Consider the following 19567-nt stretch of genomic DNA (forward strand, 5'->3'; position numbering starts at 1 on the left):
CAATATTGATGGTTAATTAAGCATGTTGAGCTTTTTGTATTGTTTGATTTCATTAGATAACGGTGGATGGTCATCACAATATATCTTATTGAATTAAAAGTCATTTACACACTTATTTTGTTGAAGGTAAATGTTATTTTGAGCAGTGGTCAATGCTGTTAATTGTGGGTGATATTTTTTAAAAAATAAAATGGAATTCACATACATTATATCATAGATTTAAATTCCGGGATGGCAATCTTAGAAGTCTTGTAACATAACTATAAACTTTTTTTTATGTTCATCATTCATTTCTATCAGTAATCAGATATTTATATTTGACTATAACATGGGTGTTGGTGCCAGTGGGTGTTTATATTTAAATTATATAATTTTAGGGTGATTTGATCCTACAGAGTGATTATGTGATAGAGGCAGTAACTAAGATTGCTATAGCTGGTCATAAACAAGATGTTGTCCAAGTAGCCACAGATGGAAAGTAAGTCAAATTATATATGAAATATGTAGATGATATTATTACTATTTAAAGGGACCATCCCGATTTTAACAGAGTCTCCGATATAGAGGAATGGGAAATTTGCCTTTTCTCAAAATTTCGGCTAAAAATATTGAGTCGTTTGGATATGAATGTCAAAACCGCTTATCCGGACATGTAACCTTTTTATATACTCTTCAAAAAAAAAGTAGGGGAAATTTGTCTTTTCTCAAAATTTCGGCTAAAAATATTGAGTCGTTTGGATATGAATGTCAAAACCGCTTATCCGGACATGTAACCTTTTTATATACTCTTAAAAAAAAAGTAGGGGATATTGAAATGCAAATACCTATGCAGGTTGTGATATGATAAATAGTCATGGACACTTGACATGCTTTGAAAGTATGTTCACAGATGAAGAACTTATCGCCCCAACAGAACCACTGAGATGCATGTGCGACATGCAATAGCACCATACACGTAGGAGGGGTTCATTGTCAAATTTGACACTTCAAGGAAGGGTTGACGAAAATTGCTGCTTGCTGGTTTATCCTATCCATGTTTGCTTTCCTATCGGTTCTTGCGTAAGATTTACTGTTTAGCGTATCTTTGCTTTAGTGTGTTACGTTTAATTTGATCGGGAGACGTGTTCGTCAACATCAACCGACAACACTGCAAGAATTGGCCGTGGCACTGCAAGAGGAGTGGGTCAGATTGCCCCAAATCGTGATTGGGCGGTTGATTAGGAGCATGCCACGACGAATTGCTGAATGTCTGAGGATTGGTGGAGCAATTACTCATTATTAAGACAAAAATCAAAAACATCCATTTTCACTTTTGACAGTGTATCTCTTTGTGAGTGAAATGGGGCCGTCAGATAAGCCACCTATATGAACTGTTTATGTTCATGTGTAGGCAATTCGACTGTTACTAACATACACTGGTTACCTCTAATAAGAACAGCAGTGCATTTCCACAGTTTTGTATTGTTTCTGAATATCCCCTACTTTTTTTTGAAGAGTATATGTCCACATTCATAATCAATGTGGATGTATATTGCCTTCGCCCCTTTCTGTGTGTCTGTGTCGCCAACAGGCCACAATTCTTAAGTGATCATCTTGAAACTTTAAATACTCATTCCTTATACCCTAAGGATGATCTCTATTGTTTCTGGTGCATGCCTGACCCCCAGGGGCAGAGCCACCTCCATTTCTTGTATTTGTTTGTTTGTCATCTACAGGCCACATTTCTTAACATATCATCTTGAAACTTTGCATTCCCAGTGAAGGGAATGGAGGACTGGGGAGATATGATTGAATGTTTTGTAGTTTTCTGATTTGATAGTCGGGAAGTCCATAGAGCAGAGCAATGTGGTAGTCTAGTTTTGTAGTGATGAAGGCATGGATGAGATTTTCTGTTATTGCTGGAGTAAGATATTTCTGTATTCAGGAGATCTGTTTAAGGTAGTGATAGGCAGATGAACATATTGACTGTATATGATACTTGAATGACAGGTTTTGGTCAATAGTAGCTCCAATATTCTTGGCTTTTAATTTTGGGAGAATTGTTTCTTCTTGAAGATGAATGTTTATTTCAGCGAATTTAGATAGTTGTTGTTTTGTTCAAAGAACCAAAAGTTAAGTTTTATCAGGATTCAATTTTAGAAAATATCTAGTGATCCTGTCATGTATTTCAGCCAGACCTTTCTCTGTATCTTTAACTGTCTGTATGCGAGAATTGGTATCAAAGCACAAGTATAACTGTTTGTCATCGGCAAACAAATGTATGGATAACCCGTGTTTCTCTGCTATTTTTGTTAATGATTTAGTAAAATATGATTAATAGTATGGGTCCTAAAACTGAGCCTTGTTTCACACCGCATAAAAGAGAGAGTTCACACAACTTATTCCCCTTGACATCTACAGTGACACTACGATTGATTAGATAGCTTTTGAACCCCAGTAATACCGTAGCGCAGAGACCAACCCTTGCCAGAGAGCATTAAGTAGGTCTTCACTATCTAACGTGTCGAATGCTGCCCTTAGGTCGAGTAGAAGGATTACAAACTGTTGGTTGTCTAAAGCTCGATAAATATTATTAGTGATCTATCAGGGTGGTTTCAGTGCTGTGGTATTGCTTATGCTGACTGAAGATGGTTCTTGAGGTTAAGTAAGACATATTTTGCAGATAAAACTTAAATTGCTTAAGGGTCTGTAGCTTTTTAAGGTAACCAGATCTAAGGATGGCTTTTTCAAAAGGGATCTGATGACTACTTTGCTATGGTCTTTCGAGCCCACCACTTTTGAGATGACTGGCTTTTAAAATTTTGGAGAAGAAAAAGATCAATATTGTCTTTTAGCGTTCAAGATATTAAGGGATCTAGTTCAAATGATTTAGGTTTCATAAAGAGGATAGGTTTTTTTAATTAGTCGAGTGGATATCATTTTGTGACAAATCTCAATAACCATTCACTATTTCTTCTAAAAACCTTCCACACACAACAAATTGGCGTCTATTACTATTTTCTAGAGTTACTGCCCCTGTCAACCCTATATATAGACATTTAAAAGTGTGCAGTAATTTTGTGCAGATTTATTGGTTGTGTGACTTAAAAACCTGAAGGTGTCTTTAGTGTTATTATTGCTGTATATTGATAGAAGAAAACAATCTTTATTACTTCATTGCTTGGGGACACGCGGCAAGGCATTTTACGACTCGCTCAACGATGAAGATACAACTTATGAAAGTTGTCTTGATGTGTTAGATAATTATTTTGGAGCAAGGTACAATGTTACTGTTGAACGCTGTAGATTTATGTCCCGTGCACAAAAGAATGGCGAAACTATTGATGAATATGTATCGGAACTAAGTCGACTTAGTGTAAACTGTGATTATCATGCAGGGATGCTTGTTCAAATGATTTGTGATGTACTCATTGAAAAACGAATAGTAAAACTATAAAGGAACATTTAATGATGGAAGGCAATGGCTTGACACTTGAGAATGCAATAACAATTGCCAGACAAATCGAACTTGCTACAGTTGAATGTCAATCTCTTCTATCGAGGCCAAATAATAATCACATGATGGATATTGTGCAAAGAATTAAAAGTATCGGTAACAGAAATTATCGCACATACAATAATAATAATAATGACCGCTGGAGTAATACCCAGTTTTCAAAGTCACATTACAATAATTTTTATGTGCCAAACAAAGTACAATTTCGATCCAATTACCAAGTTAGAGGACTAAGACCACAGTTTTTTTCAGCTAAGATTTCAGCCTCGTAATCCAGTTCGCACAGCAAATAATCAACAATTTCGACCCAGTTGTCAAATGCAAGGATTGCCAACCAAAACTAGACCTCCGCTCAATTTTAGTCAGACAAAACAACATTGTTTTAGGTGTGGTAGTTTTCAACATAGAGCCTCCTATCCTTTTTGCTCTGCTTTAAACAAATACTGTCATAAATGCAACAAACAAGGACACTTCGCACATATATGTAAATCAGGTATCTGTTCAGTAGATCATGTTAATCAGATGACAATCCTATCAGTAGATACAACATTTACACCTCGGAAACATCTCTGTGATATTTTAGTTGATAGTATTCTCATTAACTTCATTATCGACACAGGTTCACCGTTATCATTGTTGCATAAAGATATTTATGATAAATATTTTAGCAACAATAACATTACGATCATATAATAGTACTCCCTTAGATGTTGCTGGTGTGGTACAACTTCCTGTAGTGTTCCAAGACAGACAAGTATTTGCAGATTTCTTTGTCGTTTATGCTGGAGATAATCTTTTAGGACTTGACTTGACAACTGCATTACAAATGACTATTTGTGTAAAAACTTGGCCTGTGTATGGTGCTTCCTTAGGACCAACGGTAAAATCCGAATTTGTTATCAATCGCATAGAAAGTTTTGATAAACTGAAAGAAGAGTTTCCTAAAGTGTTCAATGGGATTGGAAAAGCTATTAATTTCAAACACAAATCTATTATTAAAGATGATGCAATACCTGTAACTCAAAAAAGTAGACTTATACCTTATGCACTGGAAAATGAGATGAAATCAGAAATTGATAATCTACTACAGAAGAAAATAATTGAAAAAGCTGATCATGCAAGAGTTGGTAAGCCCAGTTGTAATTCCGCGTCGTTAAAATAACAAAATCTGTCTTTGCGTTGATTTAAGATGTGTGAATAAAAACTTTCTCCCAGTTAAATATCCACTTTCAAATATTGAGACTTTAATCGGTTCAATAAAAAAGGCCAATTTTATTACTAAACTGGATATGAACTCTGCTTACCACCAAATACCCCTTGATGTCCCTACACAGGAAATCACTACATTCATTACTCCTTTTGGTTTATTTTGTTACTTAACAGGACCATTTGGATTATCAGATTTACCAGGCACATTCCAAAAAATGATGCGACATTATTTTGACTGGTTGTGATGGTGTATATAACCTACTTGACGACATTTTGATAGTAACTGACACTGGAGATAAACATGATGTTCGATTACGTGAAGTTATGTTACATAAGTCCGTCGAAATGCCACTTTAAAGTCAGTAAGGTGAATTGGCTTGGTTTTTGTATTTCGTCAGAGGGTGTAAATATGTTAAATAAAAATTTTGATGCTGTACAAGATATTTTGCCTCCGAAGAATGTTAAAGATGTTCAGAGCATACTAGGATTTTTCAACCATTACTCAAATGTTATTCCCAACTTTGCAAAGCTTACAGAACCAATTCGTAAATTACTTAAATTAGTTCGTAAAAATGTACCTTGGGACTGGTCAAAGGAACAAGAACATTCTTTTACTCAGTTGAAGTCACTCCTGACAACACCCCCAATACTCGCATTTTATATTCCTGATTTACCGACATATGTAACATGTGATGCATCAGATTATGCACTTGGTGCTGAATTATCACAACTTCAAGATTCAGGTGATATTCAACCTGTTGCTTTCGCGTCTAAAATTCTTACAGATTGTGAAAGAAAATACAGCATTGGCGAAAAAGAAGCTTTAGCTTGTACGTGGGCAGTAAAGAAAAGGGATCATTATTTGCGAGGACGTCAGTTTAAACTTGTCACTGATCACCGTTCATTAATAACATTGTTACAATCTACGGAAAACAATTCCGGACATAAGCCAGCAAAAATTGCTCACTGGGCAGCTTCGTTACTTGAGTATGATTTTGTCATGGAATATAAGAAGGGTACACACAATGTAATAGCTGATGGTTTATCAAGACTACTTAAAGTATCTCGCGAAAATGCTCGTGCCTCAGAAATTTTAATTGGTGAGATAAATTTGTGTAATTCCCTTACTATCGATTCTCTGAAATTAACACCTAGTGTTATTGCCAGTGAAACTGCAATAGACTCAGTTTTAAATACTGTTCTTGATTATTTATGTACGTCCTGGCCTGCTAAAAAAGATATTCGCGACGATGTGCTTCCATACTTCCGTCTCAAAGATGAATTATTTGTGTTCGGTAATGGCTGCATTGGTCGAGGTGAAAGAACAGTAATTCCAAAAAGTCTTCAATGAGATGTTCTTAATTTAGCTCATGATGGACACCGCGGAATAGTCAAAACTAAACAGAAATTACGTTCAGTTGCTTTTGGCTTGGTATGGATAAAGACATTGAAGATTTAATTTATAACTGTTATTTATGTGCATCTAGTGATAAATCATCAAAATTAACTACTAGTCCGTTAATCAAAGGAAACCTTCTGTTAGGCATGGTGTGATATAGCTATTGATATTCAGGGACTCTTTGAAAATGCTCCGCAAGGCGCTAGATATCTTATAAATGTTATAGATTATTATAGTAATTGGCCAAAGTCTTGTATGTCAGATTGTATAACTACTTCTTGTGTCATTAATTTCCTTGAATCATTATTTACCACATGGGGTATACAGGCTACAATAACTTCTGATAATGGACCTCAATTTGTTAGCTATGAATTTGTCAATTTCTTAGATAATTTGAGTATACATCATATCAGAACTCCTAATTATCATCCGGAGTCCAATGGAGCTATAGAAGGCTTAAATAGTATGATAGAGTTGTTATTACAAACTAATGTTCGATCTAAAATTAGTTGGACTTCTGCATTATGTAAAGTCTTGCAAACGATTAGATCTACTAAGCATAATACAACCAATGAAACCCCTTATTTTCTTATGACAGGAAGGGAAATGATGACAAAACTCAGTTTATTAAAACCTCCTGATAATTTTGAAAATGTTGTAAACATGGGTAATAATAATGCTTATAATGATACTGTAAGCAGAAATCAAAGTAAAATGAAAACATGGTATGATAATAAATACAGAGAAGTTAAACATAAGTTTAAGATTGGAGATATTGTAAGAATTAAGTATAAGAGAATTCATGGAAATAAGTTAAGTTCAAACTTTTCAATGCCTACAGAAATTGTTGAGATACAAGGAAATATTGTTACTGTGAAAAATGGAAAAAAAAATGGCATTCTAATGATGTTACTATGTAGAAGAGTTCAAATGAGATCTGTATAAGGATGCTGAAATAAATAATAGAAATCCTTACAAATTTCGATGTACAAAATAATAACAATGTTGTTAGTCCTTTACAAGACGTAAATCCAGTACAAGTACGTAGATATCCAATGAGAAATAGAGTAATTCCTAGATACTTATAAGAATATACATGGTGAATTTACTTAATACATGTAGGCGAAAATTTCTATGTAAAATGTTATTCATGTTTAAGAGATATTAGTTATTGATGTGAACTGCTGTTTTAGATAAGTATTTGTATACCGTATATAATGAGATATTATATTTCATTCCTAGTTTACATATTTTTCCAAGAGGGGGGAAATATGTGGTGTCTTAAGTTTTATTATTGCTGTACATTGTTTCTGTATTTATTATATTTATTACACAGTGAGATTGGACATGCGCAATAATAAAGAATCAGACATGTGGTTGAACATTCGAGAATATGATATGATGAGAGCCATGCACGAAGCTGTACTTACTAATACTACTTAACTTATATTGTCTTATATGCAATAAGTGTTTGAATAATAAACATGTAGAATTGAAGACAAGAATCATTTTATTATAATAAAGACGAAAAATACAATAAAACCTTGTAATGTAAAACGACTCAAAATTATTGCATGTTGGTTGTATGCTGGGATTCTTCAGCGAATTATCATAAGATGAAACCCTATGTGAATGCAGAGTTGCACATCAAGTTTATGTGGAGTTACCAATCCCTTTTGTAAATGCTGAAAGTCTTTTGCTTTTTATCATAAAGCTGCTGGTGCTTGTGTATTTATTGTCTGACAATGCTATGTTTCAAGTTTCCTGTAATTTTTTTGAATAGTCAGTAAAAGAGAATCTTATCAAAATTGAAAGACCTAGTACTCTTGGTGACATCATTAGCACATTATTTAATTATGAGTAACACTTAAACAGGTTCACCTGATCCAAGAAACGGTCATAATTATCTTTTGTTAAAACAGAGAAACAGATGGGACATTTTTTTTATGCCGTTTATACTGTACACACTAGCGCTTTCTTTTCTCCTGGTTACTATCAATTGATATGCTTCGATATATCATTCCAAATAATTTAACCATATAACAATGTCTTGTTTCATTATCTCATGTGTTTCTGTAATCAGTGTAATTAGCTATTTTGATTGATACTCATAATTATAATACAGAATTGATGAATTGGTAAAGGCACTAATGGACATTTACTGATCTTGATGAATTTTACTGTATAGCTCAACAGTTCCATTTTTGTAGTCAAAATTTTTATATGAAAAGTAATATTATGGTAATATATCTCTGTTAATGATTGTAATACAACAGAAAATAGTGTGTCTGCTGCTATTAATTAATGATAGAGATATATAGTTATTATGGTCAGTAATGATGATGCCTCGATTAATGTATATTTACAATAAATGATTTATAGGTAATAAGAAACTTTTAGAATTTTTTACCTTTCACATCATTGCTTTTAAAACTTGCGAACTTATTCCATGACAAAGTTCTCTTTGAATATTTTAAAGGTTGGTTGTATAAGGCTAAGCCGTGTTGAAATTCGCAATTTATTTTTGACGCTCTAGAGACTAAATTTATTATTGACCCTTTTTGAATTTTAAATAATATGTTTAGAATCAGATTAGTAAAAGGACGATGATTATTTGTTTTCAACATTTAACATTTCAAGCAAAACCTCTCAGAATTGTGTTACTTGATTACAAAAGTAGGATGTTAAATCCTGATTCAATTAATTTCCAGTATTAATCATGATTATTCATTATTTTCAGTATTAATCATGATTGCTCATTATTTTCAGTATTATTCACAATTGTTCAGGGGTTTTTTTTGGGGGGGGGGGGGCAGTATTAATCATGTTTGTTTGTTATTTTCAGTACTAATTATGGTTGTTCCTTATTTTCAGTATTAACATGATTTGTTTTGTTATTTTCAGTATTAATCATGATATGTTAAGTGGTAAACAAGGTCTTATTGAATTCTCTAAAGGTTCAACATATAATATTAAAAAAGGAAAAAATGGACAACTTTGTGTGGTAAGTATGAGAATATCTTGATACAAATAAGGTAACATATAGAGCTAAGAAATTAAGTAATGGTGACACATTATTAAAAATGCTGTCCCGGATGTATTTAGTGAATAACCTTAAAGGACAATATTGGTGTCATTCATTATCACATATTTGATAGAACTGGTTACAGCTACTTCCCAGAAAAGTGTTTATCGGGTGGTTATTTCCAATAAAAGTATGGCAATTTTTGTATATATGGAAAGTAGAAACATCCAATCTTAATAGCAAAATACTGGATTTCCCTGAAAAACACTCATGGAGCGCATGAAGGACAAAAATGTAATGAGCGATAACAGACCAAGAGTTGTTATACGAGACTGTGAAAGGATATCTGACAGCTAAAAAAAATAATTGACTGTCACTAGATAGGAGAAAAATAGAAAAGGCCTGTACATTCTCTTGTTTTTATTGTCCCCCGCCTTTTGAAGAAAGCAGGGGACTATTAAAAATGGGTTCGCGTGTCTGTCTGTCTGTCCGTCACACTTTTGGGGACACAATAACTCTCTTTCTAATTGAGCTAGAATGTTCAAACTTGGTGTAGGTGTTTATTAGGTCAATGCCTTGATGGAGTTCGAAGATGAGCATTTTCTGCCTATGGTAGGCAGAGATAAGCAATTTGCGATAAGCAATTTGATTGGTTGATGCTTTGGAACACGATAACTTGAGTTGTGATTAAGTGTGAGTGATGAAACTTGGTGTAAAGTTTCATTACATCAATACCTTGACTAAGTTTGATAATGAGCATTTTCTGCTCAGGTTAAGCAGAACGATAAGCAATTTGATCGGCCAAGACTTTGGAAAACAACTCTCCTTCTAATTGAGGTAGAATGTTCATACTTGGTGTAGGTGTTTATTAAGTCAATACCTTGATAGAGTTCGATGATAAACATTGTCTGATTACGTTAAGCAGAGATAAGCAATCTGATTGGTTGATGCTTTGGGGCACGATAACTATGGTCTTAATTAAGTGAGAGTGATGAAACTCTGAGTATAGATTCATTATATCATTACCTTGACTAAGTTTGATGATGAGAACTTTCTGCTTAGTCTAAGGATCGATAAGCAATTTGATTGGTCAAGACTTTGGAAAATAACAACTCTGCTTTTAATTGAGATAGAATGTTTAAACTTGATGTAGATGTTCATTAGGTGATTGTCTTGACTGAGTTCAATGATTAACATTTCGAGCTAAAGCTAAGCAGAGCTAAGCAATTTCATTGGTCGATGCTTTGGGACAAGATAACTTTGATTCTATCTGATAGAGAGTAATGAAACTTAGTGTATAGGTGATAACTTGTTTGATTGCTTGATACTTTTGAAAAAAATAAATGTGCGATTAATGAATATGTGTCATCTATTTTTGGGGGGATTTCGGCAGGGGACATCAGCCTCACTCTTGGCTTGTTCACTCAATACTTAATGAAAACATTGTAATGCACAATCTTTTTCTAAAAAAGATTTCATTTTTATCTAGTGACAGTCAATTCTTTTTATGAATTGTCAGATTTCCTCTCAGAGTCTCATATAACAACTTTTGGTCTTCAAAGGAATTATCAGTGAGCAGAAATTTGTCTGTGTATCTTTTATATAGAAGGATAAATCTTGTTTTCCATTTTTTCTGCGTCACTTCCGTTTCTTCAAATCTGTATTACATATCTGTCGTTATATTTGTAAAGTGTTTAACCAGTTCTATCTCCTCTAAAGACACCTCTGCACAAGCGAGTAAATATATTATAAATATAACTCTGTGTTTATATTTTCAGGTGGCCCCCCCATTGTCGTAACAGGAAGAAAAACAATTCGCACAAAAATTTGCATTCCGTATCTCAAATATTATAGTGATGACCAAGATTTGATGCTTAAATATCTAAACTGCTTCCACAACAACTGGAGTGACAGGTCAACATACATGTACATCCCAGTTTAACATGATACTACAAAAACGTATATGGTGATCAATTTTTATCATCATTTATTTTGTTATTTAGTAAAACAGTAATTTACTCGAACTATAGTAATTTTTCATCAGTGTTGATTGTTTGTCAAGTAAATGGAAAATGAAAAAAACAAATTTCTACAGTGATTTGTCAGAGAATTTGTACAAAATACTAGATAAAATTCATGTTGTAGTTAAAACATCTACCATTTAAAATAAAGTAGAAAACCTTTGTTTACTGAAAGGTAAATCTTTTTTTTACTAAAATAGTAAAAGGTCTTTTTATTACTAAAATAATAAAAGGTCTTTTTGTTACTAAAATAATAAAAGGTCGTTTTGTTACTAAAATAATAAAAGGTCGTTTTGTTACTAAAATGATAAAGGGTCTTTTTGCTACTAAAATAATAAAAGGTCTTTAATAAGTAAAAGTATTCTTTTACTAAAAGGAAATTTCTCTATATATACATCTATATTGTTTTATATCATTATTTTTTTGCATATTTAGAGTCAAATTTACATTGATTGAAGAATTGGTTATACTTTATCAAATTGTGTTCATATTGTTTAATATTTAGAGAGAATTTATGTAACTTGCATAGTGCTGTGAAATGATATAATTTTGTCCTTATTTAGTATACATTATATGATTCATGATGAGAGGGAGAACTGTTAAGTGAAGGTGGAAACTTGTTTATAAATTTATTTTACCCTTAATATACAACAAAGGTCAAGGACGTTTTATTGTTAATTAAACATTAAAAGTGGAAATACAAATGAAAGATTGTATTTTGATTAAATTTGCAATACACCAGAGATTGCCTTACATAGATCCCAGTTGATCTTTCATTCTTTGTTGATTAAAAAAGCTATATTTTCGGGAAGTGACTTAATATATACAATATTTCAAAACAAAAAACAATTGGTTATCTTATTTGGAACATTTAGTTTTTTTATTATTGTGTAATTTCTAACTAGACAAATATACATGTTATCTGTTTAAATCATCTTGGTATCATTAATTCCTGATAAAGATGGCCAAGGACAGTACCATAGTTATTGATTCTTGTCGTTCAGCATTTTATTGCCATTATTACATGAATATTCCCTTTTAAAGACGCTTATAAGTTATAGAACCATAATATCTGTAAGCTTATATTGTTGTTATATAACAAATCATACTTATTATTACCAAGAAAACATTTTGGGGGTTTTCCCTGATGCTTGATATATGTTATCAAAACTCATCCTCTAAACCTACATGCTTTTTTTTTTTACAAAGTTTATAATATATTTCATTTTGTCAAAGAGATTTTGTAGAACTTTTTCCTATTTACTAAAGTGCTTTATTGATATAAAACTGATGCATTTGATAAGCTGTGATAATCTTTTTCATTTACTTGCTATCTAACTTTCCTACGAATATCATAAATGATTTTTAAAAATATTGATATGTATTCTTTTTCAAAATATTTTATATTTATAGCCTTTAATATTAATACTGGGATATTTAAATTAGATCTAATACTATTTTATAAGTAGATTGGTAATTGACTTTGCCACATTGTGTCCAGGCAACCCTTTGCAGTTACTAGGAATATCATTTAATCTTGTATTATATTTCACATTACATCATTATCAAAACTAAAAATAGTATCCTGTCTATGGTGACATTAATCTCAACCGATATATATTTTAAAAGGTAATTCCTGACCCAATATGAGTTCTCAGCCTGGTCAGATTGAGCAGTCTAGCTACAACATGTTAATTTAGCCCTAAGATAGTTCAAGTCCATTATTTCTTGAAAAACATCATAACCCTTATATGCATATAATAGAATACTATTTAAAAAGAAATATATGTGTTGTGTTGTGGCGTCCTTATAGTTTAAAATAATAGATTTCTTGGTAATGAATTCAAGGAGGGACCCCAGGTAATATTCACTACCGTGCTATGAGGGATATTTTTGCCTGGACAGTGTCATTTCCTCCTACTCTTGATCAGATACCAACTTCAAGGGTTCTTTTATGTGCATGCCAACATGTACGTTGGACCTTGATTGTTTTTGTCACATCCGAACAACTAAACGCTGTTCCTCGCCAGATCCTCCTCCCTGTATAACCAGCAAGAAGTGAGCACAAAGGAAAATCCCAAGAACTTTGTTGGCCAACACTGAGATGGAACCCAGGCCCACTTGCTAAGTCAGCCAGTGCCTTACTCACTGAGCTACTGTGGCTCCAAAACAGAATATCATTGCATGATTAATATATGCGAATAATATATTTATATAGGTATCAGCTTTACAATTTAATTATTATATGGAAAATATACATTAAAATATTAATGGTCCTTCTTAGAGTTTTCAATACTGGGAATACTAGTTGTTCACTTGGGCATGTAGGAACCATGTCAAAATTCAGTATATTTGGATGTTTTAAATTTCCAATCTACATTACTACTAACAATTATGGTTTAAAGCTTTCTTATGAAATCTCATCGACATTTTTCATTTCTACTTGAACTCTAGTGCCCACAATTTTGTTTTAAAAATAACTACAATATATTTGTAAAAATATTCAACTTTTGTAGTCTACAAGGTTTCTATCTATATTGTATTAAATTGATTTATACAGAAAGAGAAGGGATTGATTTGGATGTATTTTATGTTGATGTTATGTCAGATATATAATTTTGTTGTAATTCAAAGACCATTTATTTAGCTTACTATATATGTACAAACAATAAATAAAGGAGAACATTAAGATATCATTGTAGTTGTTGTGGTGAATGGTCATATTATGAAACTCTTCCAGGCAGTTGTCATGCAAGCAACATTATCAAAATTGTTCACAGCAAAATTGTCCTTTTGGATAAGTTGTCTAAAGCTGTTGTTTTCCAGACAAAGTTGCTGTGTTGGCATATTTCAGGGCTTTGTATGGCTATCTTTATGCCTTCAAAAAATCTGATCCCTACTGTGTTGGGGGTATGTGTGGCCGTATGGGTTAACGCATGTGATTTAGATCATTAGGTCTGTAATTGAGTCATGTCGCTTGGTGCCAATTCCCCGCTGTTATGTGACACTTCCCACTAGATCAGAAATGGATTCTTCTGTCCAGGGTTCATCATCAGTCACGTGTAATGTACATTACCATTTGGGGTGGATCAATTGGAACAAGTTTTGTGCAGTCAGTAAAGGGATGCGCCATCCACCTTGTCATTCGCCGTGGACCGTCAGGTGTAGGTACATCGGTGCACCCAGAAACCCTTACACCGCCCCCCCTTCCCCAACATTTTTGGGCTAGCTACGGGCCTGCCCCAGGTTTATTAACTTCATTATTTCGTGGTATGGAATCCAGTCCAGTCCATTGTTTTGATTTATAATAATTATATATTTACCTGTTTTATGTAACTCTCTGTACTTTGCATGGGGCTTAAATAATGCATAGTTTGATAATAGGGTTTTTGGAACATCGATGGTCTTCCAACAAATGATATAGCCAGTAGAGGTAGAATAGAACATTTTGTAAATAATTTAGATCTTGTTTGTTTTATGGAGGATTAGGTTAACCAAGAGCAAGTAGATTTAGATTGTTATAAATATTCTTTATCAGATTATACAGGTTTCTGTGTGCAAGAAATAGTAGCAACTCTGATCATCTGTTACTTAGTTTGGTGTAAAATAAGCAAATCCATCTTCAGTATTGAGAACGACGTATTGAAATAGTTTAATTATTACCTTCAAAAATATTTGACATCGCAGCTCTTTAAACAATATTATAGATGGTAGCTTCAATGCTCGAAATGGAACATTGGGTGATATATTTTATGCTGAAGATCCTCTGGATCGGGACAAGCAATTACCTTATTTTACTTTTCAGATTTCATGTATCGATACTATTCCGAAAAACGTAACAAGTGATTAAAATATTTTCAGAAACGAGGTAAATAATAATTTGTGCTAACACGAACATGTGTATTTTAAAGGGGTATTATGTACGAAAGCCCAGAAGGCTAATTCCAAAATTCAAAATGCCAAATTTCAAATTTCAAATTTCAAAATTCATGTCTTACCAATAAAATACCAAATTGGCAGCCCCCCCCCCCCAATTAAACAAATTAGAATTTAAGTAAATTGTAATTTAACACAACCAACCTAATTAGTGCTAGTTTACCTATCTGATGCCTGGGCCGGATAAACACCCGTTCCAAATTACTAGATTCGAAATTCCAAATCTAGTAATTTGGAACGTGTATTTATCCGGCCCAGGCATCAGATATCTAGCACTAATTAGTTGTGTAAAATTACAATTTGGAATGAGCCTTCTGGGCTTTCGTAATTATGGAAGATTAGATAAAGGGGTGGCACTCTGAACCTAGATATTAGCGATTGAATTTTAAATGGGCATTATGGAAGATTAGATAAAGGGCTGACACCTCATTATAATAGTTAAAAACTAGATAACGTAATGGGAATATGCTAAAAATTTCAGTCAAATTGTTCCACTCTGAACCGAGATATTAGCAATTGAATTTTAGGCCTAGCCTCGATCATCATTATTTAAGTCGGTACGATAAAACACATAGTCTCGATTATCTATTTTTGCATTTAATCATCAATAAGCGTTTTAATCATCAATAAGCGTTGAGCAGCAGATCGGATTCATGTCCACGAAAATCGAACACATGAGATCGCATCGAGAGTTGATTACGGTCTTTTCATGACAATAGTTTATATAATATTTCAGGCCTAAAAAAAGACCCACAATAGGTAGATTTGGCTCTTGCATAATGTATGTTTAAATGACCAGACTTTATAATTAAGTGATACATGTTATCATTATAACGGTTGTAGTATCATAGTTTAACATTCCATATTTAAGGAAATTGCTTTATTTAATATAGGACTACTTCCAATTAATGAATTTTCTGATCAATGTCTACTGTGAGTTTAGTCGTTATAATAAATATTCTGCCACATGACCGTTTATGTAAACAATGTAATAATAATGAAATAGAAGACGAATACCATTTCATATTTGATTGTAATTATGATAGATATATTGCCATCTTAGAAATTGAAAATTTACACTAATTATGAAAAGAAATCCGCGAACGACTATCTTGAAATTACAATAGTCAGCCGAACCTCATAACTTGGGAATCACGGTGGCTAAGACGCTGGCTCGCTAGCCCGGAGGTCGGGTGTTCGATCCCTGCATTGGCCGAGAAAGTTCATCCAGATTTTCCGGCGTGGTTCTCCCTTGTCAGTGATGCAGGACGGAGTGGCTGACAAAGAAAGCTGTCTAGTCGTTTGGATGGGACGAAAATCCGAGGTCCCGTGTACACATTGGCGTGCGCGTAAAAGATCCCTTGACAGTTGGAATTCGATAAAAGAGTAGGCCGTAGTGCCGCTGTCCGGGCAAAATTTCCCTCATAGCACACTGTATGGCATATGCCCGTCTTCATTAGCCCAGTTCGGAGCAAAACAGTAGGACGTTAAACCCCATTTCATTTTTTTTTTCATTTAATTGACCCTATATGGTCTTCCGTATAATATATTTACTTATGTCTTTAGTTAACTATCAAGGTAGATAATGTTTGGTAATCAAACAAAATACTGATATTTTGGCGGTATTTAATTAGCACGGATCCTTTAATAGCAATTTAAGTCATTTACAAATTGTGCCGATCACAATATGAAAATGTTCCCAGCTTGTGTAAAACCGTGTAGGCTATAATGTATGTTGACATGTGAAAATGGGATTATATAATTGAACGTCAACTGCGGCTATTTCTCGTGTATACCTTTATTATATCTTCAAAAGACAAAAAAAATCAATAAGGATTGTCCTAGATGTACGCTTAAACGATTTGTTAATGCAGTCTAATACGACGCGCTAATTACTGTATCTTTTTAATTAGTTAGTTTACGAAAGTAATAACTTTACCTTTTACCTTTGTTAGTTAAAACATGCACTGCTAAGGCCAGCGTTATTTTTTCATATTACATATACAGATTAGAGACCATAATTATTGTCCCCGTCCAACCAAATGTAATGAGCTTTTGTACGTGATTCATTACTAGGCATTAGAAATAGGCATACCGACAGGACTGTGTGAAAGTAAAGTTTACAATGATGGACACAAATGGGACACATTTCAGTGATATTCTCGAAACAGAGGAATTGGAGCCATGGATGTATTTTATAATAGGAGTTTACCTTTTACTTACAGGTATGTTTTCTTTTATTCAACTTAGGGGTGAAATATACAAGTAACCACGCGTCTGTTAAATTTTTGAAGGGCAGCCAGATATCATAGACACATAAATAAACAATATGAATAGTTAAGACAATTACTCTCACCAACAAAAGGGAATTGATATATTCAGAAAATTTCCATATTTAATTATTTGTACTGATATAATAGAAATTTAAAATATTTCATCATTTGCAATTTAGAACAAATATTAAATAAAATAATATATACAGATCTCACAATTCAGACATTTCTAGGGTAAGTGTCAAACCTAACCAAATATAAATCGGAAAATTTCGGAATTTATAATGGCCTCCAAGAAAAAAAATGGGAATAGTTTTACATGATAGTAGTATTCAAAATAAACTTTCAATAGTCTAATTATGGAGAGAAAAAACAAGTCAGTAAAGGATTTTGAAAAGCTCAGCTACAGGCTTGTCTCCAGTTTAACCATAGAACTAGAATTCTAATTTTATTGTTTAACATACAACCAACATATTTGGGGTGTGTGTGTGTGGGGGGGGGGGGGTATCAACGGGCTTGGCTTATCAAAGCGCCAATGCCTCTTGAATTCTTATTCAAGATCTATTAAAATGGACTTTGCGAATAAATATAAAGTATATTCCATGTTTGTAAGATAATTTCTTATATGAATTCATTGGGTGGAAATCATCTTACTATATACATGTATTAGGCAGACCAAGCTCAGTAAAGCCGGGGAACAAAATAATTTGATTTTGTGAGCTCCGTGCATATTCTATAATTTTCTCTCGTCTCACGACTCAGTAACTTTGACTAGGACATTCCCTGGACAGACTGTCTCAGTTTTAGGCTATTATATTTTAATAGGAAATTTTGAACAAGGGGAGGGGCACACTGATCCGCAGTGAATATTCGCTTGGCCGCTACAATTCGTCTTAGGTCTGTAAAACAGATTGGGGGAGGGGGTGTAAACGATGCAAAACCATATGGACCTTTTTCTAGGAATAGCAGGAGAGATATGGGGTTTAATGTCCACTCGACACAAACTAGGTCATTTTGGGACTATTTCTAGGAATTAACCCACGGCTAGTGAACTGAAAGGTGTTAAATTCTTATTTTCGACATTTTCGAAAAAGAAATATAAAAAAAGAACCTTGGGCGGACCCGGCCAAATCAATTCATTCTAGCTCTTTGAATCTTGATTTATACGAATATACTTTTTACGTTTTTATCTTCATTGTGCCTTTTCAGATTTTATAACATTTTATATAATACTAGCAGGATACTCGGCTTCTCCCAGGTTGACCCGGAGCCCGAGATCTATGACCTTGACCGTCATAAATCAGTGTCTAAAACAAGTAAATTGGCACAATCTCTGGGATCTTTTCTTGTGATTTTTCATAGCGAAGTGGATGAAAAAAATCAGTTTGTTGCCTCTTACGTGTAAACAGTTTGCGAGATTCTTATTTCCGTTTCGTATGTTTGCGCAATATTGTCCGTTTTGATTTCTACCGATATGTGGAAACTATGGAAGGGTATCGTTGCCAATATTAGGCTAATTAATGCTCTGCTACAATGTCTTTTCCACCATTAATTATACAAATGTATGTAAAAAGTACAATGTACAAAGTCCTAATAGCCTACCGGTAATGATAAAGTCAAAATATCTCTAAGGCAAGAGTTAAATGTAAAACATCAAATGTTAAAGGAGCTAAATCGCTAATATTTGGGACCTAGAAATTGACCCAAATGGGTCGCAACGCATATAATAATGTAAACTGATTGTATATAAACTGATTTATATTCAATTGTTTCCGTTTTGACTCTAATTTCAAATCAGTTATGTCCCAGCGAAATACGGCATGAGTCTCAACCGAATGACAATTTCTAGCGTCTGGTTATTCCAGTCTATTGCGCATGCTCTCCAATAAGATATGGCGTCGCCGTTTGACAGGAGTTGTGGAATATGTGTAGCCTCGTTCTTTCTGGTCACGTGTTACAAATGACGCTGAAACGCACTCTGAAACATGGTAAAATGTTTATTTGTTCTTAAATATTGGATATCAGGGCCCGGTTCCTAGAAAATTCTTAAAGTAAGCTTCACTTTTTCTCACAAGGAAGTAAATTTGCTATCCCTTCAAAGATTCCCAGGAAAATGCATTTCGTTTGTTTTGGCGATACCTGGAGCAAAGCTATTTGTTTCCGAATGTTTCCGTTGTATTTCAATTTTTGGTCGAAATGGTTGCGATA

The 19567-nt window shown here is 33.5% G+C and overlaps 1 protein-coding gene across 4 annotated transcripts in view; it reads left to right on the forward strand.

The window, feature by feature from the left end:
* The window catches only part of LOC126825716 (unconventional myosin-Ic), an 82438-nt gene extending 68592 nt beyond the window's left edge, over nt 1–13846 (forward strand). For all 4 annotated transcript variants that reach the window (XM_050555483.2, XM_050555482.2, XM_050555486.2 and 1 more), the window contains 3 exons: nt 378–478; nt 9009–9108; nt 10908–13846. In XM_050555483.2, the coding sequence (XP_050411440.1) occupies nt 378–478; nt 9009–9108; nt 10908–10928 (222 nt within the window). In that variant the 3' untranslated portion in view covers nt 10929–13846. The remainder of the gene's footprint in view (nt 1–377; nt 479–9008; nt 9109–10907) is intronic.
* The last annotated feature ends 5721 nt before the right edge of the window (nt 13847–19567 follow it).

The sequence above is a fragment of the Patella vulgata genome, chromosome 6, assembly GCF_932274485.2.
Source record: "Patella vulgata chromosome 6, xgPatVulg1.2, whole genome shotgun sequence".
Lineage (NCBI taxonomy): Eukaryota > Metazoa > Mollusca > Gastropoda > Patellidae > Patella > Patella vulgata.